This window comes from Pristiophorus japonicus, chromosome 12, assembly GCF_044704955.1.
Source record: "Pristiophorus japonicus isolate sPriJap1 chromosome 12, sPriJap1.hap1, whole genome shotgun sequence".
Lineage (NCBI taxonomy): Eukaryota > Metazoa > Chordata > Chondrichthyes > Pristiophoridae > Pristiophorus > Pristiophorus japonicus.
The window spans coordinates 105586912-105603353 of NC_091988.1; the positions used below are offsets into that span (position 1 = coordinate 105586912).

The following is a 16442-nucleotide window of genomic DNA, read 5'->3' on the forward strand; positions in this document are numbered from 1 at the left end:
ACTTGGCTGCGATACCGCTTGGCGTATTTGTAGATTTCAGCCATGGCATAATTGGTGTTAAACTCATTTTGGTATTTCTGCAAAGAAAATAAAGAAACTGTTTCAATATCTGTAACTGAGGCTTGCTTCTGCTCTACCTCCAGACCCAAGAACTATTTATCTTATTCATTCATTTCTACTCCTCAATGTGAAACATGTCAGTGCTGAGGCGTGAAGCAATATCTTAGATTAATATCACTCCCCCTACACTGTCCCATCAAACACTCCCAGGTCGGGTACAGCACGGGGTTAGATACAGAGTAAAGCTCCCTCTACACTGTCCCATCAAACACTCCCAGGTCGGGTACAGCACGGGTTAGATACAGAGTAAAGCTCCCTCTACACTGTCCCATAAAACACTCCCAGGGCAGGTACAGCACGGGGTTAGATACAGAGTAATGCTTCCTTTACAGTTGTTACTCTTCTCTCTCATTCTCCGTTGCTTACCCGGGACTCCTCTGCCAGGTGAGCGTTCATTTCCTGTTCACTCAGTGTGATCATTTCCTGTATCTCTCTGTAGTATTTCTGCACCGCCTTCTTGTATTCTGGGATTTCCTTGGCATACAAGAGTTTATTCGTTGGTGAATCCTAACGGAAGCAAGAAAAACACATGTGAAGAGGCTTGCAAAAGCTCAGCTCCATGAAGTAGCCTTGAACAGCCAATGAATGCTCAGAGCCCTGAGCTAACCAGCTAGCTGTGAGTGAGGAGTCACCATCCCTGCAGTGCAGGCTTGCTGGAAGATCCTACAAATCCCCTGGGAGGACAGACGCACCAACATTAGCGTCCTCGACCAGGCCAACATCCCCAGCATTGAAGCACTGACCACACTTGATCAGCTCCGCTGGGCAGGCCACACTGTTCGCATGCCAGACACGAGATTCCCAAAGTAAGCGCTCTACTCGGAACTCCTTCATGGCAAATGAGCCAAAGGCAGGCAGAGGAAACGTTACAGGGACACCCTCAAAGCCTCCCTGATAAAGTGCAACATCCCCGCTGACTCCTGGGAGTCCCTAGCCATAGACCGCCCTAACTGGAGGAAGTGCATTCGGGAGGGTGCTGAGCACCGAGTCTCATCGCCGAGAGCATGCAGAAACCAAGCGCAGGCAGCGGAAGGAGCATGCGGCAAATCAGTCCCACACACCCTTTCCTTCAACTAGTGTCTGTTCCACCTGTGACAGAGTCTGTGGTTCTCATATTGGACTGTACAGCCACCTAAGAACTCATGCCAAGAGTAGAAGCAAGTCTTCCTCGATTCCGAGGGATTGCCTATGATAATGATGAGGCTTGCCGAGCACCTCAGTAAATGAGGGTGTGCATCACAGTCCCATCGAGCCCCTGAAATACAACAGGCCATCATCATCCTGGTACTGAGGGCGTGTTGCACTGTCGGATGTTAAGGGGAGGCTCCATCTGCTCTCTCAGGTGGACGGAAAAGATCCCATGGCTCTTTTTGAAGAACAGGGGAGCTCTTCCCAGTTTCCTGACCAATATTTATCCCTCAAGCAACATCACTAAAACTGGCCATTTATCCCATCGTGAAATATTGTGGCTGGCTTGTTCTCAACATTACAACTGAGACAACACTCTAAATGTATTTCTTTGGCTGAGAAGTGATTGGAGACGTGCTACAGAAATGCAAGCCCTTTCTTCGTTTATTTACTGGTACTGCACATGCGGTTTTGCCCTTTTCATATCGCTGCTTCCTTGGAGCTGACAATTTCAGTTTGATTGAGGTGATATGGGGATCGAGTGAAGCTAGGTGGATCTCCACATTATGTTTGGGGCTCTCTCTGTAATCAGATTGTCATATACCGTCACCTCAAACTCCACCTACAGGCGCAGTGCTGTTGGAATCTCGAACATAAACCTGACCCGAACCCCTCGATTAGATTCCAGCCTGAAACTCACTCCCAGGTATCTGTTATTTTATATATAAACCTGACCCGAACCCCTCAATTAGATTCCAGCCTGAAACTCACTCCCGGGTATCTGTTATTTTATATATAAACCTCCCGAACCCCTCGATAAGATTCCAAACTGTAACTCACTCCCGGGTATCTGTTATTTTATATATAAACCTGACCCGAACCCCTCAATTAGATTCCAGCCTGAAACTCACTCCCGGGTATCTGTTATTTTATATATAAACCTCCCGAACCCCTCGATAAGATTCCAAACTGTAACTCACTCCCGGGTATCTGTTATTTTATATATAAACCCCCTGAACCCCTCGATTAGATTCCAAACTGTAACTCACTCCCGGGTATCTGTTATTTTATATATAAACCACCCGAACCCCTCGATTAGATTCCAGCATGTAACTCACTCCCGGGTATCTGTTATTTTATATATAAACCTCCCGAACCCCTCAATTAGATTCCAAACTGTAACTCACTCCCGGGTATCTGTTATTTTATATATAAACCCCTCGATTAGATTCCAAACTGTAACTCACTCCCGGGTATCTGTTATTCTATATATAAACCCCTCAATTAGATTCCAAACTGTAACTCACTCCCGGGTATCTGTTATTCTATATATAAACCTGACCCGAACCCCTCGATTAGATTCCAGCCTGTAACTCACTCCCGGGTATCTGTTATTCTATATATAAACCCCCCGAACCCCACGATTAGATTGCAGCCTGTACCTCACTCCCAGGTATGTGTTACTTTATATATAAACCCCCAAGCCCCTTCATTAGATTGTAGTATATAACCCCCTGCTCGGACTGGGTTGGTCGGAGGTTGTACCTTGCCCAGTTGCAGGTCGGAGATGGAGCAGGCGTCGATGAAAGCCTGGGCTATTACGGACAGACAGGCATCCATGTGGTCAGTTTTCTCCACGTCAAAAACAAACTGCGGATTCTTCAGAATATTCACCCAAAAACGTAGAGGCAAGCTGGAAGAGAAGGGGGAATCGTTCATCACTTCTACAATCACATGAGAATAAGGCTTTAGAATAGTAAAGTGACTGCAGGATGCAGTGAGCCTGCAGCTGGAGAAGATCCATTGCTTAGCTCGACGAGTAGCCCACATGTCAGAGTCTGAGTCCTGACATCCCAGCCTGTACTGCTGGTCCTGCAGCCATGCTTAAACCTTCTCGGACAGATCGTAGAGAGGCTTGAAAGAGAGTCTCTGAGAATTACCTGAGAAGTTAAAAGATTCATACAGCAGTGTTAGGTAGAGGAGGCATTGCACGTTACAGAGCAGTCATATTCTGATCTGATGGACAGGTCTGTTAGAATGCACCAAGTGACACAGTAAAAGCTGCTAATACCTGTTTGTTTTCCAGATGTGCAGGGTGTCTGGGTCAGTGGTGCCTCGTTTCTCAGCCTGCTCCTCCAGGAAATCAAAGAAATATTTCACAGCAAAGGGAGGTTTCACTGCATGGATACTGAGCACAGCGCGAAACAAATCGTCCAGGAATTTCTGCAGCGTGCCCTATAAACAAGAACAACAGAGTGAGTCCTGACATCCCAGCCTGTACTGCTGGTCCTGCAGCCATGCTTAAACCTTCTCGGACAGATCGTAGAGAGGCTTGAAAGAGAGTCTCTGAGAATTACCTGAGAAGTTAAAAGATTCATACAGCAGTGTTAGGTAGAGGAGGCATTGCACGTTACAGAGCAGTCATATTCTGACAGAGTGTCAGGGAATGCAGATGAGGAGCAGGCAGAGGCAGTGAATGAGGATTGTCCCGGTGGTAAATTGGTGTCTTGGGAGAGGGGGAGGCGGGGATGAATGTGATGAATTGGTGTCTGGGGTTGGTGTTAGAATCGTAGAATGGTTACAGCACAGTAGAAGGCCATTCAGCCTGTGCCAGCTCTCTGCAAAAGCACTTAAACTAGTCCCACTCCTCCGCCCTTTCCCCGTAGCCCAGCTATTTTTTCATTCAGGTACTTATCCAATTCCCTTTAGAAAGCCACGATTGAATCTGTTACGACCACTCTCTCATAATCCTAACCACTCGCCGTGTAAAAATGTTTTTCCTCATCCATTAAGTACGTAGACAGCAGGGGAGTGCATAATAAGAGAGAACACGAAGGGATTAGGAGACAAGTCAAAAAACAATTAGGAAGGCAAAGAGTAACTATGAAATTAAATTATCAAGGAACATAAAACATACTAGTAAAATATTTTACAGGCACATCAATAAAAAAGGAAGGTTGGGATGGGAATAGGGCCATTAAAGGACAGACCGGATAATGCCACAGGTAACGATAGGGAGATGGCATTATTTTGCTTTGGTGTTTACCAGGGAGATAGAACAGGTGGACATGAAATGGATGATATGATGAGTAATGCGATAAATGCACTTTAAAAAAAAGGGATATTATTAAATAAACTAATCAAACTCAAGAGGATAAAACCCTGGTCCGGATGGATTGCAGCCATGCATTTTAAAAGAATTCAGGGATGAGATAGCAGAGGCATTACTACACATATTTAATACTTCGTTACAAAAAGGTGTAGTGCTAGAGGACTGGCAGATAGCTAACATAATACCTATATTTATGAAGGGAGATAGAACATATCCAGGGAGTTACAGACTAGTCAGTTTAACATCGATGGTAGGATAAATATTGGAATCCCCACTAAAGGAGAAAATAGAACATCTAGAAACCACAAATATAATAACAAATAGTCAGCATGGATTTCAAGTCCTGCTTGACCAACTTTACTAATTTTTTGAAGTAGTAACAGAGTGTAGACAATGGTAATGCAGTAGATATAATTTATCTAAATTTTCAAAAGGCCTTCAATAAAGTCTACGATAATAGGCTGATGAACAAGGTCAGAGAATGTGGAGTCAGGGTTCAAGTAGCAGAATGGATCGCTAGCTGGCTTCGGGACAGAAAGCAGAGAGTCAGGGTAAAGGGTAGCTATTCACAGTGGTAGAAGGTGGGTAGTGGTGTTCCACAAGGATCAGTGCTGGGACCACTGTTGTTCACAATTTATATTAACAATTTACACTTTGGAATCAAAAATACAATTTCTAAATTTGTGGATGACACCAAATTAGTCTACATCCCAGAGTACTTAAGGAAGTGGCCCTAGAAATAGTGGATGCTTTGGTGATGATTTTCCAACAGTCTATCAACTCTGATCACTTCCTATGGACTGGAGGGTAGCTAATGTAACACCACTTTTTAAAAAAGGAGGGAGAGAAAACGGGTAATTATAGACCGGTTAGCCGGACATCAGTAGTAGGGAAAATGTTGGAATCAATCATTAAGGATGAAATAGCAGCGCATTTGGAAAGCAGTGACAGGATTGGTCCAAGTCAGCATGGATTTATGAAAGGGAAATCATGCTTGATAAAATCTTCTGGAATTTTTTTGAGGATTTTTTTTTTTTTAAAAAAGAGTGGACAAGTGAGAACCAGAGGATGTGGTGTATTTGGACTTTCAAAAGGCTTTTGACAAGGTCACGCACAAGAGATTGGTGTGCAAAATCAAAGCGCATGGTATTGGGGTTAATGTACCGACGTGGATAGAGAACTGGTTGGCAGACAGGAAGCAGAGTGTCGGGATAAACGGCTCCTTTTCAGAATGGCAGGCAGTGACTAGTGGCATGCCGCAGGGCTCAGTGCTGGGACCCCAGCTCTTTACAATGTACATTAACGATTTAGATGAAGGAATTGAGTGTAATATCTCGAAGTTTGCAGATGACACTAAACTGGGTGGCGGTGTGAGCTGTGAGGAGGATACTAAGAGGCTGCAGGGTGACTTGGACAGATTAGGTGAGTGGGCAAATACATGACAGATGCAGTATAATGTGTATAAATGTGAGGTTATCCATTCTGGGGGCAAAAAACACGAAGGCAGATTATCTGAATAGCGGCAGATTAGGAAGAGGGGAGGTGCAACGAGACCTGGGTGTCATGGTTCATCAGTCATTGAAAGTTGGCATGCAGGTAAAACAGACAGTGAAGGTGGCAAATGGTATATAAAAGGCCCAGCAGGAGATCGAGAGCGAGCGGCAGTTGGTGAGAGGGGAGCGACCTATAAAAGGCCCAGCGGGAGATCGAGAGCCAGCAGCAGTTGGTGAGACGCGGGAGCAGCCTATAAAAGGCCCAGCGGGAGATCGAGAGCCAGCGGCAGTTGGTGAGAGGCGGGAGCGACCTATAAAAGGCCCAGCGGGAGATCGGGAGCCAGCAGCAGTGGGTGAGAGGGGAGCGACCTATCAAAGGCCCAGCGGGAGATCGAGAGCCAGCGGCAGTTGGTGAGAGGGGAGCGACCTATCAAAGGCCCAGCGGGAGATCGAGAGCCAGCAGCAGTGGGTGAGAGGGGAGCGGCCTATAAAAGGCCCAGCGGGAGATCGAGAGCCAGCGGCAGTTAGTGAGAGGGGAGCGGCCTATAAAAGGCCCAGCGGGAGATCGAGAGCCAGCGGCAGTTGGTGAGAGGGGAGCAGCCTATAAAAGGCCCAGCGGGAGAGAAAGCAAAATAGAAGTAGAAAGTAATCAAAAAGTGACGTCACAGCCAATGAGGTAAGTGATTGGTGAGTAGCTATTCTTTTATTTTTTATATCAGTAAGTGAACTGTAACATTGTTATTACCAATTTAAGTGTATCTAAGGTTAAGGCATGGCAGGAGAGCTCGGCCATGTGATATGCTCCTCCTGTACCATGTGGGAACTCGGGGACACTTCCGGTGTCCCTGGGCGCTACGTGTGTGGGAAGTGTATCCGCCTCGAGCTCTTGACGGTCCACGTTGCGGAAATGGAGCTGAGGGTGGATTCACTCTGGAGCATCCACGATGCTGAGAATGACGTGAGTATCACGTGTAGTGAGTTGGTCTTACCGCAGGAGAAGGGTCCACAGCCAGATAGGGAATGGAAGACCAGCAGGAAGAGCAGTGCAAGAAATATAGTGCATGGGTCCCCTGTGGTCATCCCCCTGCAAAACAGATACACTGCTTTGAGTACTGTTGGGGAGGATGACTCATCAGGGGAGGGCAGCAGCAGCCAAGTTCATGGCACCGTAGATGGCTCTGCTGCAAAGGAGGGCAGGAAAAAGATTGGGAGCGCAATAGTGATAGGGGATTCGATGGTGAGGGGAATAGATAGGCGTTTCTGCAGACGCAACCGAGACTCCAGGATGGTATGTTGCCTCCCTGGTGCAAGGGTCAAGGATGTCTCGGAGCGGGTGCAGGACATTCTGAAATGGGAGGGAGAACAGCCAGTTGTCGTGGTGCACATTGGTACCAACGACATAGGTAAAAAAAAAGGTCCTACGAAAAGAATTTAAGGAGCTAGGAGCTAAATTAAACAGTAAGACCTCAAAAGTAGTAATCTCGGGATTGCTACCAGTGCCACGTGCTAGTCAGAGTAGGAATCGCAGGATAGCGCAGATGAATACATGGCTTGAGCAGTGGTGCAGCAGGGAGGGATTCAAATTCTTGGGCCATTGGAACCGGTTCTGGGGGAGGTGGGACCAGTACAAACCGGACGGTCTGCACCTGGGCAGGACCGGAACCAATGTCCTAGGGGGAGTGTTTGCTAGTGCTGTTGGGGAGGAGTTAAACTAATATTGCAGGGGGATGGGAACCTATGCAGGGAGACAGAGGGAGACAAAAATGAGGCAAAAGCAAAAGACAGAAAGGAGATGAGGAAAAGTGGAGGGCAGAGAAATCCAAGGCAAAGAACAAAAAGGGCCACTGTACAGCAAAATTCTAAAAGGACAAAGGGTGTTAAAAAAGCAAGCCTGAAGGCTTTGTGTCTTAATGCAAGGAGTATCCGCAATAAGGTGGATGAATTAACTGTGCAAATTGATGTTAACAAATATGATGTGATTGGGATTACGGAGACGTGGCTCCAGGATGATCAGGGCTGGGAACTCAACATCCAGGAAGGATAGAATAAAAGGAAAAGGAGGTGGGGTAGCATTGCTGGTTAAAGAGGAGATTAATGCAATAGTTAGGAAAGACATTAGCTTGGATGATGTGGAATCTATATGGGTAGAGCTGCAGAACACTAAAGGGCAAAAATCGTTAGTGGGAGTTGTGTACAGACCTCCAAACAGTAGTAGTGATGTTGGGGAGGGCATCAAACAGGAAATTAGGAGTGCATGCAATAAAGGTGCAGCAGTTATAATGGGTGACTTTAATATGCACATAGATTGGGTCAGCCAAACTGGAAGCAATACGATGGAGGAGGATTTCCTGGAGTGCATAAGGGATGGTTTTCTAGACCAATATGTCGAGGAACCAACTAGGGGGGAGGCCATCTTAGACTGGGTGTTGTGTAATGAGAGAGGATTAATTAGCAATCTCGTTGTGCGAGGCCCCTTGGGGAAGAGTGACCATAATATGGTGGAATTCTGCATTAGGATGGAGAATGAAACAGTTAATTCAGAGACCATGGTCCAGAACTTAAAGAAGGGTAACTTTGAAGGTATGAGGCATGAATTGGCTAAGATAGATTGGCTAATGATACTTAAGGGGTTGACTGTGGATGGGCAATGGCAGACATTTAGAGACCGCATGGATGAATTACAACAATTGTACATTCCTGTCTGGCGTAAAAATAAAAAAGGGAAGGTGGCTCAACCGTGGCTATCAAGGGAAATCAGGGATAGTATTAAAGCCAAGGAAATGGCATACAAATTGGCCAGAAATAGCAGCGAGCCTGGGGACTGGGAGAAATTTAGAACTCAGCAGAGGAGGACAAAGGGTTTGATTAGGGCAGGGAAAATGGAGTACGAGAAGAAGCTTGCAGGGAACATTAAGGCGGATTGCAAAAGTTTCTATAGGTATGTAAAGCGAAAAAGGTTAGTAAAGACAAACGTAGGTCCCCTGCAGTCAGAATCAGGGGAAGTCATAACGGGGAACAAAGAAATGACAGACCAATTGAACAAGTACTTTGGTTCAGTATTCACTAAGGAGGACACAAACAACCTTCCGGATATAAAAGTGGTCAGAGGGTCTAGTAAGGAGGAGGAACTGAGGGAAGTCTTTATTAGTCGGGAAATTGTGTTGGGGAAATTGATGGGATTGAAGGCCGATAAATCCCCAGGGCCTGATGGACTGCATCCCAGAGTACTTAAGGAGGTGGCCTTGGAAATAGCGGATGCATTGACAGTCATTTTCCAACATTCCATTGACTCTGGATCAGTTCCTATCGAGTGGAGGGTAGCCAATGTAACCCCACTTTTTAAAAAAGGAGGGAGAGAGAAAGCAGGGAATTATAGACCGGTCAGCCTGACCTCAGTAGTGGGTAAAATGATGGAATCAATTATTAAGGATCACATAGCAGCGCATTTGGAAAATGGTGACATGATAGGTCCAAGTCAGCATGGATTTGTGAAAGGGAGATCATGCTTGACAAATCTTCTGGAATTTTTTGAGGATGTTTCCAATAAAGTGGACAAAAGGAGTACCAGTTGATGTGGTATATTTGGACTTTCAGAAGGCTTTCGACAAGGTCCCACACAGGAGATTAATGTGCAAAGTTAAAGCACATGGGATTGGGGGTAGTGTGCTGACGTGGATTGAGAACTGGTCGTCAGACAGGAAGCAAAGAGTAGGAGTAAATGGGTACTTTTCGGAATGGCAGGCAGTGACTAGTGGGGTACCTCAGGGTTCTGTGCTGGGGCCCCAGTTGTTTACATTGTACATTAATGATTTAGACGAGGGGATTAAATGTAGTATCTCCAAATTTGCGGATGACACTAAGTTGGGTGGCAGTGTGAGCTGCGAGGAGGATGCTATGAGGCTGCAGAGTGACTTGGATAGGTTAGGTGAGTGGGCAAATGCGTGGCAGATGAAGTATAATGTGGATAAATGTGAGGTTATCCACTTTGGTGGCAAAAACAGAAAGACGGACTATTATCTGAATGGTGACAGATTAGGAAAAGGGAAGGTGCAACGAGACCTGGGTGTCATGGTACATCAGTCATTGAAGGTTGGCATGTAGGTACAGCAGGCGGTTAAGAAAGCAAATGGCATGTTGGCCTTCATAGCGAGGGGATTTGAGTACAGGGGCAGGGAGGTGTTGCTACAGTTGTACAGGGCCTTGGTGAGGCCACACCTGGAGTATTGTGTACAGTTTTGGTCTCCTAACTTGAGGAAGGACATTCTTGCTATTGAGGGAGTGCAGTGAAGGTTCACCAGACTGATTCCCGGGATGGTGGGACTGACCTATCAAGAAAGACTGGATTAACTGGGCTTGTATTCACTGGAGTTCAGAAGAGTGAGAGGGGAACCTCATAGAAACGTTTAAAATTCTGACGGGTTTGGACAGGTTGGATGCAGGAAGAATGTTCCCAATGTTGGGGAAGTCCAGAACCAGAGGTCACAGTCTAAGGATAAGGGGTAAGCCATTTAGGACCGAGATAAGGAGAAACTTCTTCACCCAGAGAGTGGTGAACCTGTGGAATTCTCTACCACAGAAAGTAGTTGAGGCCAATTCACTAAATATATTCAAAAGGGAGTTAGATGAAGTCCTTACTACTCGGGGGATCAAGGGGTATGGCGTGAAAGCAGGAAGGGGGTACTGAAGTTGCATGTTCAGCCATGAACTCATTGAATGGCGGTGCAGGCTAGAAGGGCTGAATGGCCTGCTCCTGCACCTATTTTCTATGTTTCTATGTTTCATAGCTAGGGGATTTAAGTATAGGAGCAGGGAGGTCTTACTGCAGTTGTACAGGGCCTTGGTGAGGCCTCACCTGGAATATTGTGTTCAGTTTTGGTCTCCTAATCTGAGGAAGGACGTTCTTGCTATTGAGGGAGTGCAGCGAAGGTTCACCAGACTGATTCCAGGGATGGCTGGACTGTCATATGAGGAGAGACTGGATCAACTGGGCCTTTATTCACTGGAGTTTAGAAGGAAGAGAGGGGACCTCATAGAAACGTATAAGATTCTGACGGGACTGGACAGGTTAGATGCGGGAGGAATGTTCCCGATGTTGAGGAAATCCGAAACCAGGGGACATAGTCTTAGGATAAGGGGTAGGCCATTTAGGACTGAGAGGAGGAAAAACGTCTTCAGAGTTGTTAATCTGTTGAATTCCCGGCCGCAGAGAGTTGTTGATGCCAGTTCATTGGATATATTCAAGAGGGAGTTTGATATGGCCCTAAGGGGATCAAGGGGTATGGAGAGAAAGCAGGAAAGGGGTACTGAGGGAGTAATCAGCCATGATCTTATTGAATGGCGGTGCAGGCTCGAAGGGCCTACTCCTGCACCTATTTTCTATATTTCTAATAGCCAATACTGAGAAGGACTGCAACAAATTACAGGAGGACAATAATAAACTTGCAGAATGGGCAAATAATTGACAAGTGAAGTTCAACACAGATAAATGTGAGGTAGCACATTTTGTGAAAGAATAGGGAGGTCACTTATTACTTGGAGGGTGCGAGTCTGGGTGGGAGAGAGGAACAAAGGGATCTCGGATACAAATACACCAATCACTAAAAGTTGCAGCACAGGTTAGCAGGGCCATAAATAGCAAACCAAGGGATAGAATTGGAAAGTAGGGAAGTTATGCTCAACCTGTATCTAACCTTGGTTAGACCACACTTAAGAGTACTGTGTACAGTTCTGGTCACCATATTATAAAAAGGATATAGAGGCACTGGAGAGGGTGCAGAGAAGAGTTACAAGGATGATACCAGAAATGTGAGGGTAAACAGATCAGGAAAGGGTGAACAGGCTGGGTCTCTTTTCTCTTGAAAAAAGGCAGCTGAGGGGTGACCTCAGAGGTCTTTAAAATGATGAAAGGTTTTGATAGAGTGGATAGAGAGCGAATGTTTCCACTTGTGGGGAAGAGCATAACTAGAGGCCATCAATATAAGATAGTCACCAAGAAATCCAATAGGGAATTTAGAAGAAACATCTTTACCCAGAGAGTGGTGAGATTGTGCAACTCACTACCACAAGTGAATAGTATCGATGCATTTAAGGGGAGGCTGGACAAACATCTGACGGAGAAGGGAAGAGGGTTATGCTGATAGATTTAGATGAGGAAAGACGGGAGGAGGCTCAAGTGGAGCATAAACACCAGCATGGACTGGTTGGGCCGAATGGCCTGTTTCTGTGCCGTATATCCCATGTAATCCTAGGTAATCATGTCGCCTTTGTTCTTCTGCCAATCATGGGTTCTCGACCCTTTCGCCAATGGGAACAGTTTCTCTCTACCCACCTTGTCTAGACCCCTGATGATTTTGAACATCTCTATTAAATCTCCTCTCAAGCTTCTCTGCTCTAAGGAGAACAACCCCAGCTTCTCCAGTCTATCCACGTAACTGAAGTCCCTCATCCCTGGAATCATTCTCATAAATCTTTTCTGCACCCTCACCCTGTTGAGGCCAATTCACTAAATATATTCAAAAAGGAGTTAGATGTAGTTCTTACTACTCGGGGGATCAAGGGGTATGGCGAGAAAGCAGGAATGGGGTACTGAAGTTGCATGTTCAGCCATGAACTCATTGAATGGCGGTGCAGGCTCGAAGGGCCAAATGGCCTACTCCTGCACCTATTTTCTATGTTTCTATGTTTCTCTCTAAGGCCTACGCATCCTTTCTAAAGTTCAGTGCCCAGAATTGGACACAATACTCCAGTTGAGGTCAGACCAGTGTTTTATACAGGTTCATCATTAACTTCCTTGCTTTTGAACTCTATGCCTCTATTTATGAAGCCCAGGATCCCATATGTTTATTTAACCATTTTCTCAACCTGTTCTGGCAACTTCAATGATTTGTGCACATATATCCCCCCAGATCTCACTGTTCCTGCACCCCCTTTAGGATTGTACCCTTTAGTTTATATTGCCTCTCCTCGTTCTTCCTACCAAAATATATTGGGGAGCAGTGAAGACCACACACATAGATACCTACACTTACACACACCCAATGCAAGGCTTGCACACACCCAAACTGGCTCCTGCACACTCTCACCTGCTCACACAAACCGTGAAGCAAGCATGTACATATGTAGATGCATTTATGCACGCAGACAAGTACACACGTCAATCCGTGCAATCAGCAGGGGCAGCATGGGCCCCGGTGAAAACATTGCCGTTCGGGGAAAGCGACTGCTCTCTGGCAGTGGTAGAGCAGGATTGAATTGCACAAACTCTGTACCTTGGTGGAGAGGAGTCTGGTCAGGTAGATCTCCGGCAAAACCTTCTTCCGCTGGCTGTGCTTGTGAGATTTCTTGCTTTCAACCAGTTCATCATTTGGAAGCACCTGGTTGGGAAATAAGAGGAGAAAGATTCGGATTGATCAGGAGGCGAGACAACACAGTCCTGTCTGGGTCAGGGAGGGGGAGAGGGAGGGCGGGGCAGGGCCGGGCCGGGGGAGATCGTGGGTGTTGTGTCCTTACACTCTACTGTAAATCAACACGAGGCACATACTGGTGACAAGGTCACTCTGTGACCTGTACCTTTATTCACAGGACCAAGGAGTGCTGACCCTGCGTGGGACCTCCCTTTATATACCTGGCTGACCAGGTGAGGAGTCGCTCCCACAAGTTCACCCCGTGGTCAAGGTGTGCATTTCTTAGGTGTATACAGTGCACAGTGTTGTTACATGAAGGTTACATACATGACAGTGGGGAAGAACCGGGGGAGGGTGGGGGAGATTGGGGGCGGGTCGGGGCAGATCAGGGAAGATCGGGGTGGTTTCGGGTTGCTTGGAGCAGAACTGAAATATATTGCACTCACTATCAGCATTAAACGCTCCGGAGTCAGGTACAGTACGTGTTGCATTCAGATCAAAACTTCCTTTACTCTGCTCACACAATGCTCCTCAACTCCACCCTCTGAACCAGGAGAGACACTTTTTCATTTCCAAGAACAACTGTCCTGTGACATTAGCAGTTTAGCGGTAAATTACTCCCAAATTAGGGCACTGGGTACTGAATGAGACAGCTCAAACTCATTCTATATATGGTCCTTACAGCCAGCAGACAGGACACTTCAAACTGGCAGTCAGGGCTGGATTTACAACAACAATTTGTAGTTATATAGCACCTTTAACGTAATGAAACATCCCAAGGCGCTTTACAAGATTATTATGAGAAAAGTTTGACAGAGCTGCATAAGTAGAAATTAGTGCAGGTTGGTCAAAGAGGTAGGTTTTAGGGAGCGTCTTGAAGGAGGAAAGAGGTGTGGAGCGGCGAGGAGGTTTTGGCAAGGAGTTCCAGAGCTTGGCAACAGGAGTTCTAGGCAACAGAAGGCACGGCCACCAATGGTAATTGCATAGGATTACATCGGATATACGGCACAGAAACAGGCCATTCGGCCCAACCAGTTCATGCCGGTGTTTATACTCCACTCGAGCCTCCTCCCATCTTTCCTCATCTAAATCTATCAGCGTAACCCTCTTCCCTTCTCCGTCAGATGCTTGTCCAGCCTCCCCTTAAATGCATCGATACTATATACTTCAACCACTCCCTGTGGTAGTGAGTTCTACATTCTCACCACTCTCTGGGTAAAGACATTTCTTCTGAATTCCCTATTGGATTTCTTGGTGACGATCTTATATTGATGGTCTCTCGTTATGCTCTTCCCCACAAGTGGAAACACTCTCTCTGTATCCACTCCATCAACACCTCCCATGTCACCCCTCAGCCTTCTATTTTCAAGCAAAACGAGACCCAGCCTGTTCATCCTTTCCTGGTATGTATACCCTTCACAGTTCTGATATCATCCTTGTAAATTTCTCTGCACCCTCTTTTGTGCCTCTATATCCTTTTTATAATATGGTGACCAGAACTGCACGCAGTATTCTAAGTGTGGTCTAACCGAGGTTAGATACAAGTTTAGCATAACTTCCCTACTGTTCAATTCTATCCCTCTAGAAATAAACCCTAGTGCTTGGTTTGCTATTTATGGCCCTGCTAACCCGTGTCACTACTTTTAGTGATTGGTGTATTTGTATCCGAGATCCCTTTGTTCCTCTACCCCACCCAGACTCGCACCCTCCAAGTAATAAGTGACCTCCCTATTCTTCCACCAAAACGTACTACCTCACATTTATCTGTGTTGAACTTCACTTGTCAATTATTTGCCCATTCTACAAGTTTATTAATGTCTTCCTGTAATTTGCTGCAATCCTCCTTAGTATTGACTATCCATCCCAATTTGGTATTACGCACAAATTTAGAAATTGTGTTTTTGATTCCAAAGTGTAAATCGTTAATATAAATTGTGAACAGCAGTGGTCCCATCACTGATCCTTGTGGAACACCACTACCCACCTTCTGCCACTGTGAACAGCTACCCTTTACCCCCTACTCTCTGCTTTCTGTCTTGAATCCAGCTAGCGATCCATTCTGCTACTTGTCCCCCTGACAAGTAGCAGAATGGAATCTGCATTCTCTGACCTTGTTCATCGGTCTATTATCTTATCGAAGGCCTTTTGAAAATCTAGATAAATTACATCTACTGAATTACCATTGTCTACTCTCTCTGTTACCTCTTCAATAAATTCAATGAGGTTGATCAAGCATCTTTTCCCATCTGAAATCCATGCTGACTATACATTATATTTTGATTTCTATATGTTCTTCTATTTTCTCTTAGTAGGGATTCCATTATTTTTCCTACCACCGATGTTAAGCTGATTGATCTATTGTTCCTTGGACATGTTTTATCCCTCTCCTTAAATACAGGTATTATGTTAGCCTATCCTCTGGCACTGCACCCTTTTCTAACGAATTATTAATTATGTGTCGTAGTGCCTCTGCTATCTCTTCCCTAGATTCTTTTAAAATGTGCGGATGTAATCCATCCAGACTAGGGTTTTTTTCCTCTGAGTTTGATTAGTTTACTTAACATATTTCTTTTATTTTAATTGCAGTTATCTCATTACTAATCTCATGATCCAATGTCATGTTCACCTGTTCTATTTCCCTGGTAAATACTGAAGCAAAGTAATTATTTAATATTTCTGCCATCTCTATCACTGCCTATGGTATTATCCCGTTGGTCTATTCCCATCTCGACCGTCGTAGGATTTGGCCGGTGCCAACATTAGTGTGTGTATGGGCCGGAAGGATTTTGGCCGGTGCCAACATTAGTGTGTGTATGGGCCGGAAGGATTTTTGGACTTTTGAAATGGAACTGTATCCTTTTAAAATGGAGACACACATGGGCTGCGTTTCAAAATGGAGTTTGGACTTTAAAAGGACTGATTTTTGGTTTCTGTGAAGTATAGCAGGAGCAGCATGTCTTTTGAGTTGCCATGGGACCAGTCTCTACGCTGATGTCATGAAAGGCAGAGGCTTTCTCATTTCGAACTGAGAGAGATTTGTGGAAAAACCCCTTTTGTCCATGGGGCCGTGATGTCTGGATGGACAATGAGGTTTGCAGGCCAAATGTAACACCTCTGGACTCTTTCAATGAAGGAGCAGTCAAGAACTCAACAGTTAGCACTTTCGAGATCTGCTCATTTACAGAA

At 45.6% G+C, this 16442-nt stretch overlaps 1 protein-coding gene across 1 annotated transcript in view; it reads right to left on the bottom strand.

The window, feature by feature from the left end:
• plxnd1 (plexin D1) overlaps positions 1 to 16442 on the bottom strand; it is a 94412-nt gene that overhangs the window by 10535 nt on the left and 67435 nt on the right. The window contains 5 exon segments of the mRNA XM_070895833.1: positions 3 to 77; positions 487 to 627; positions 2794 to 2941; positions 3320 to 3483; positions 13122 to 13226. Of these exon segments, the coding sequence (XP_070751934.1) occupies positions 3 to 77; positions 487 to 627; positions 2794 to 2941; positions 3320 to 3483; positions 13122 to 13226 (633 nt within the window).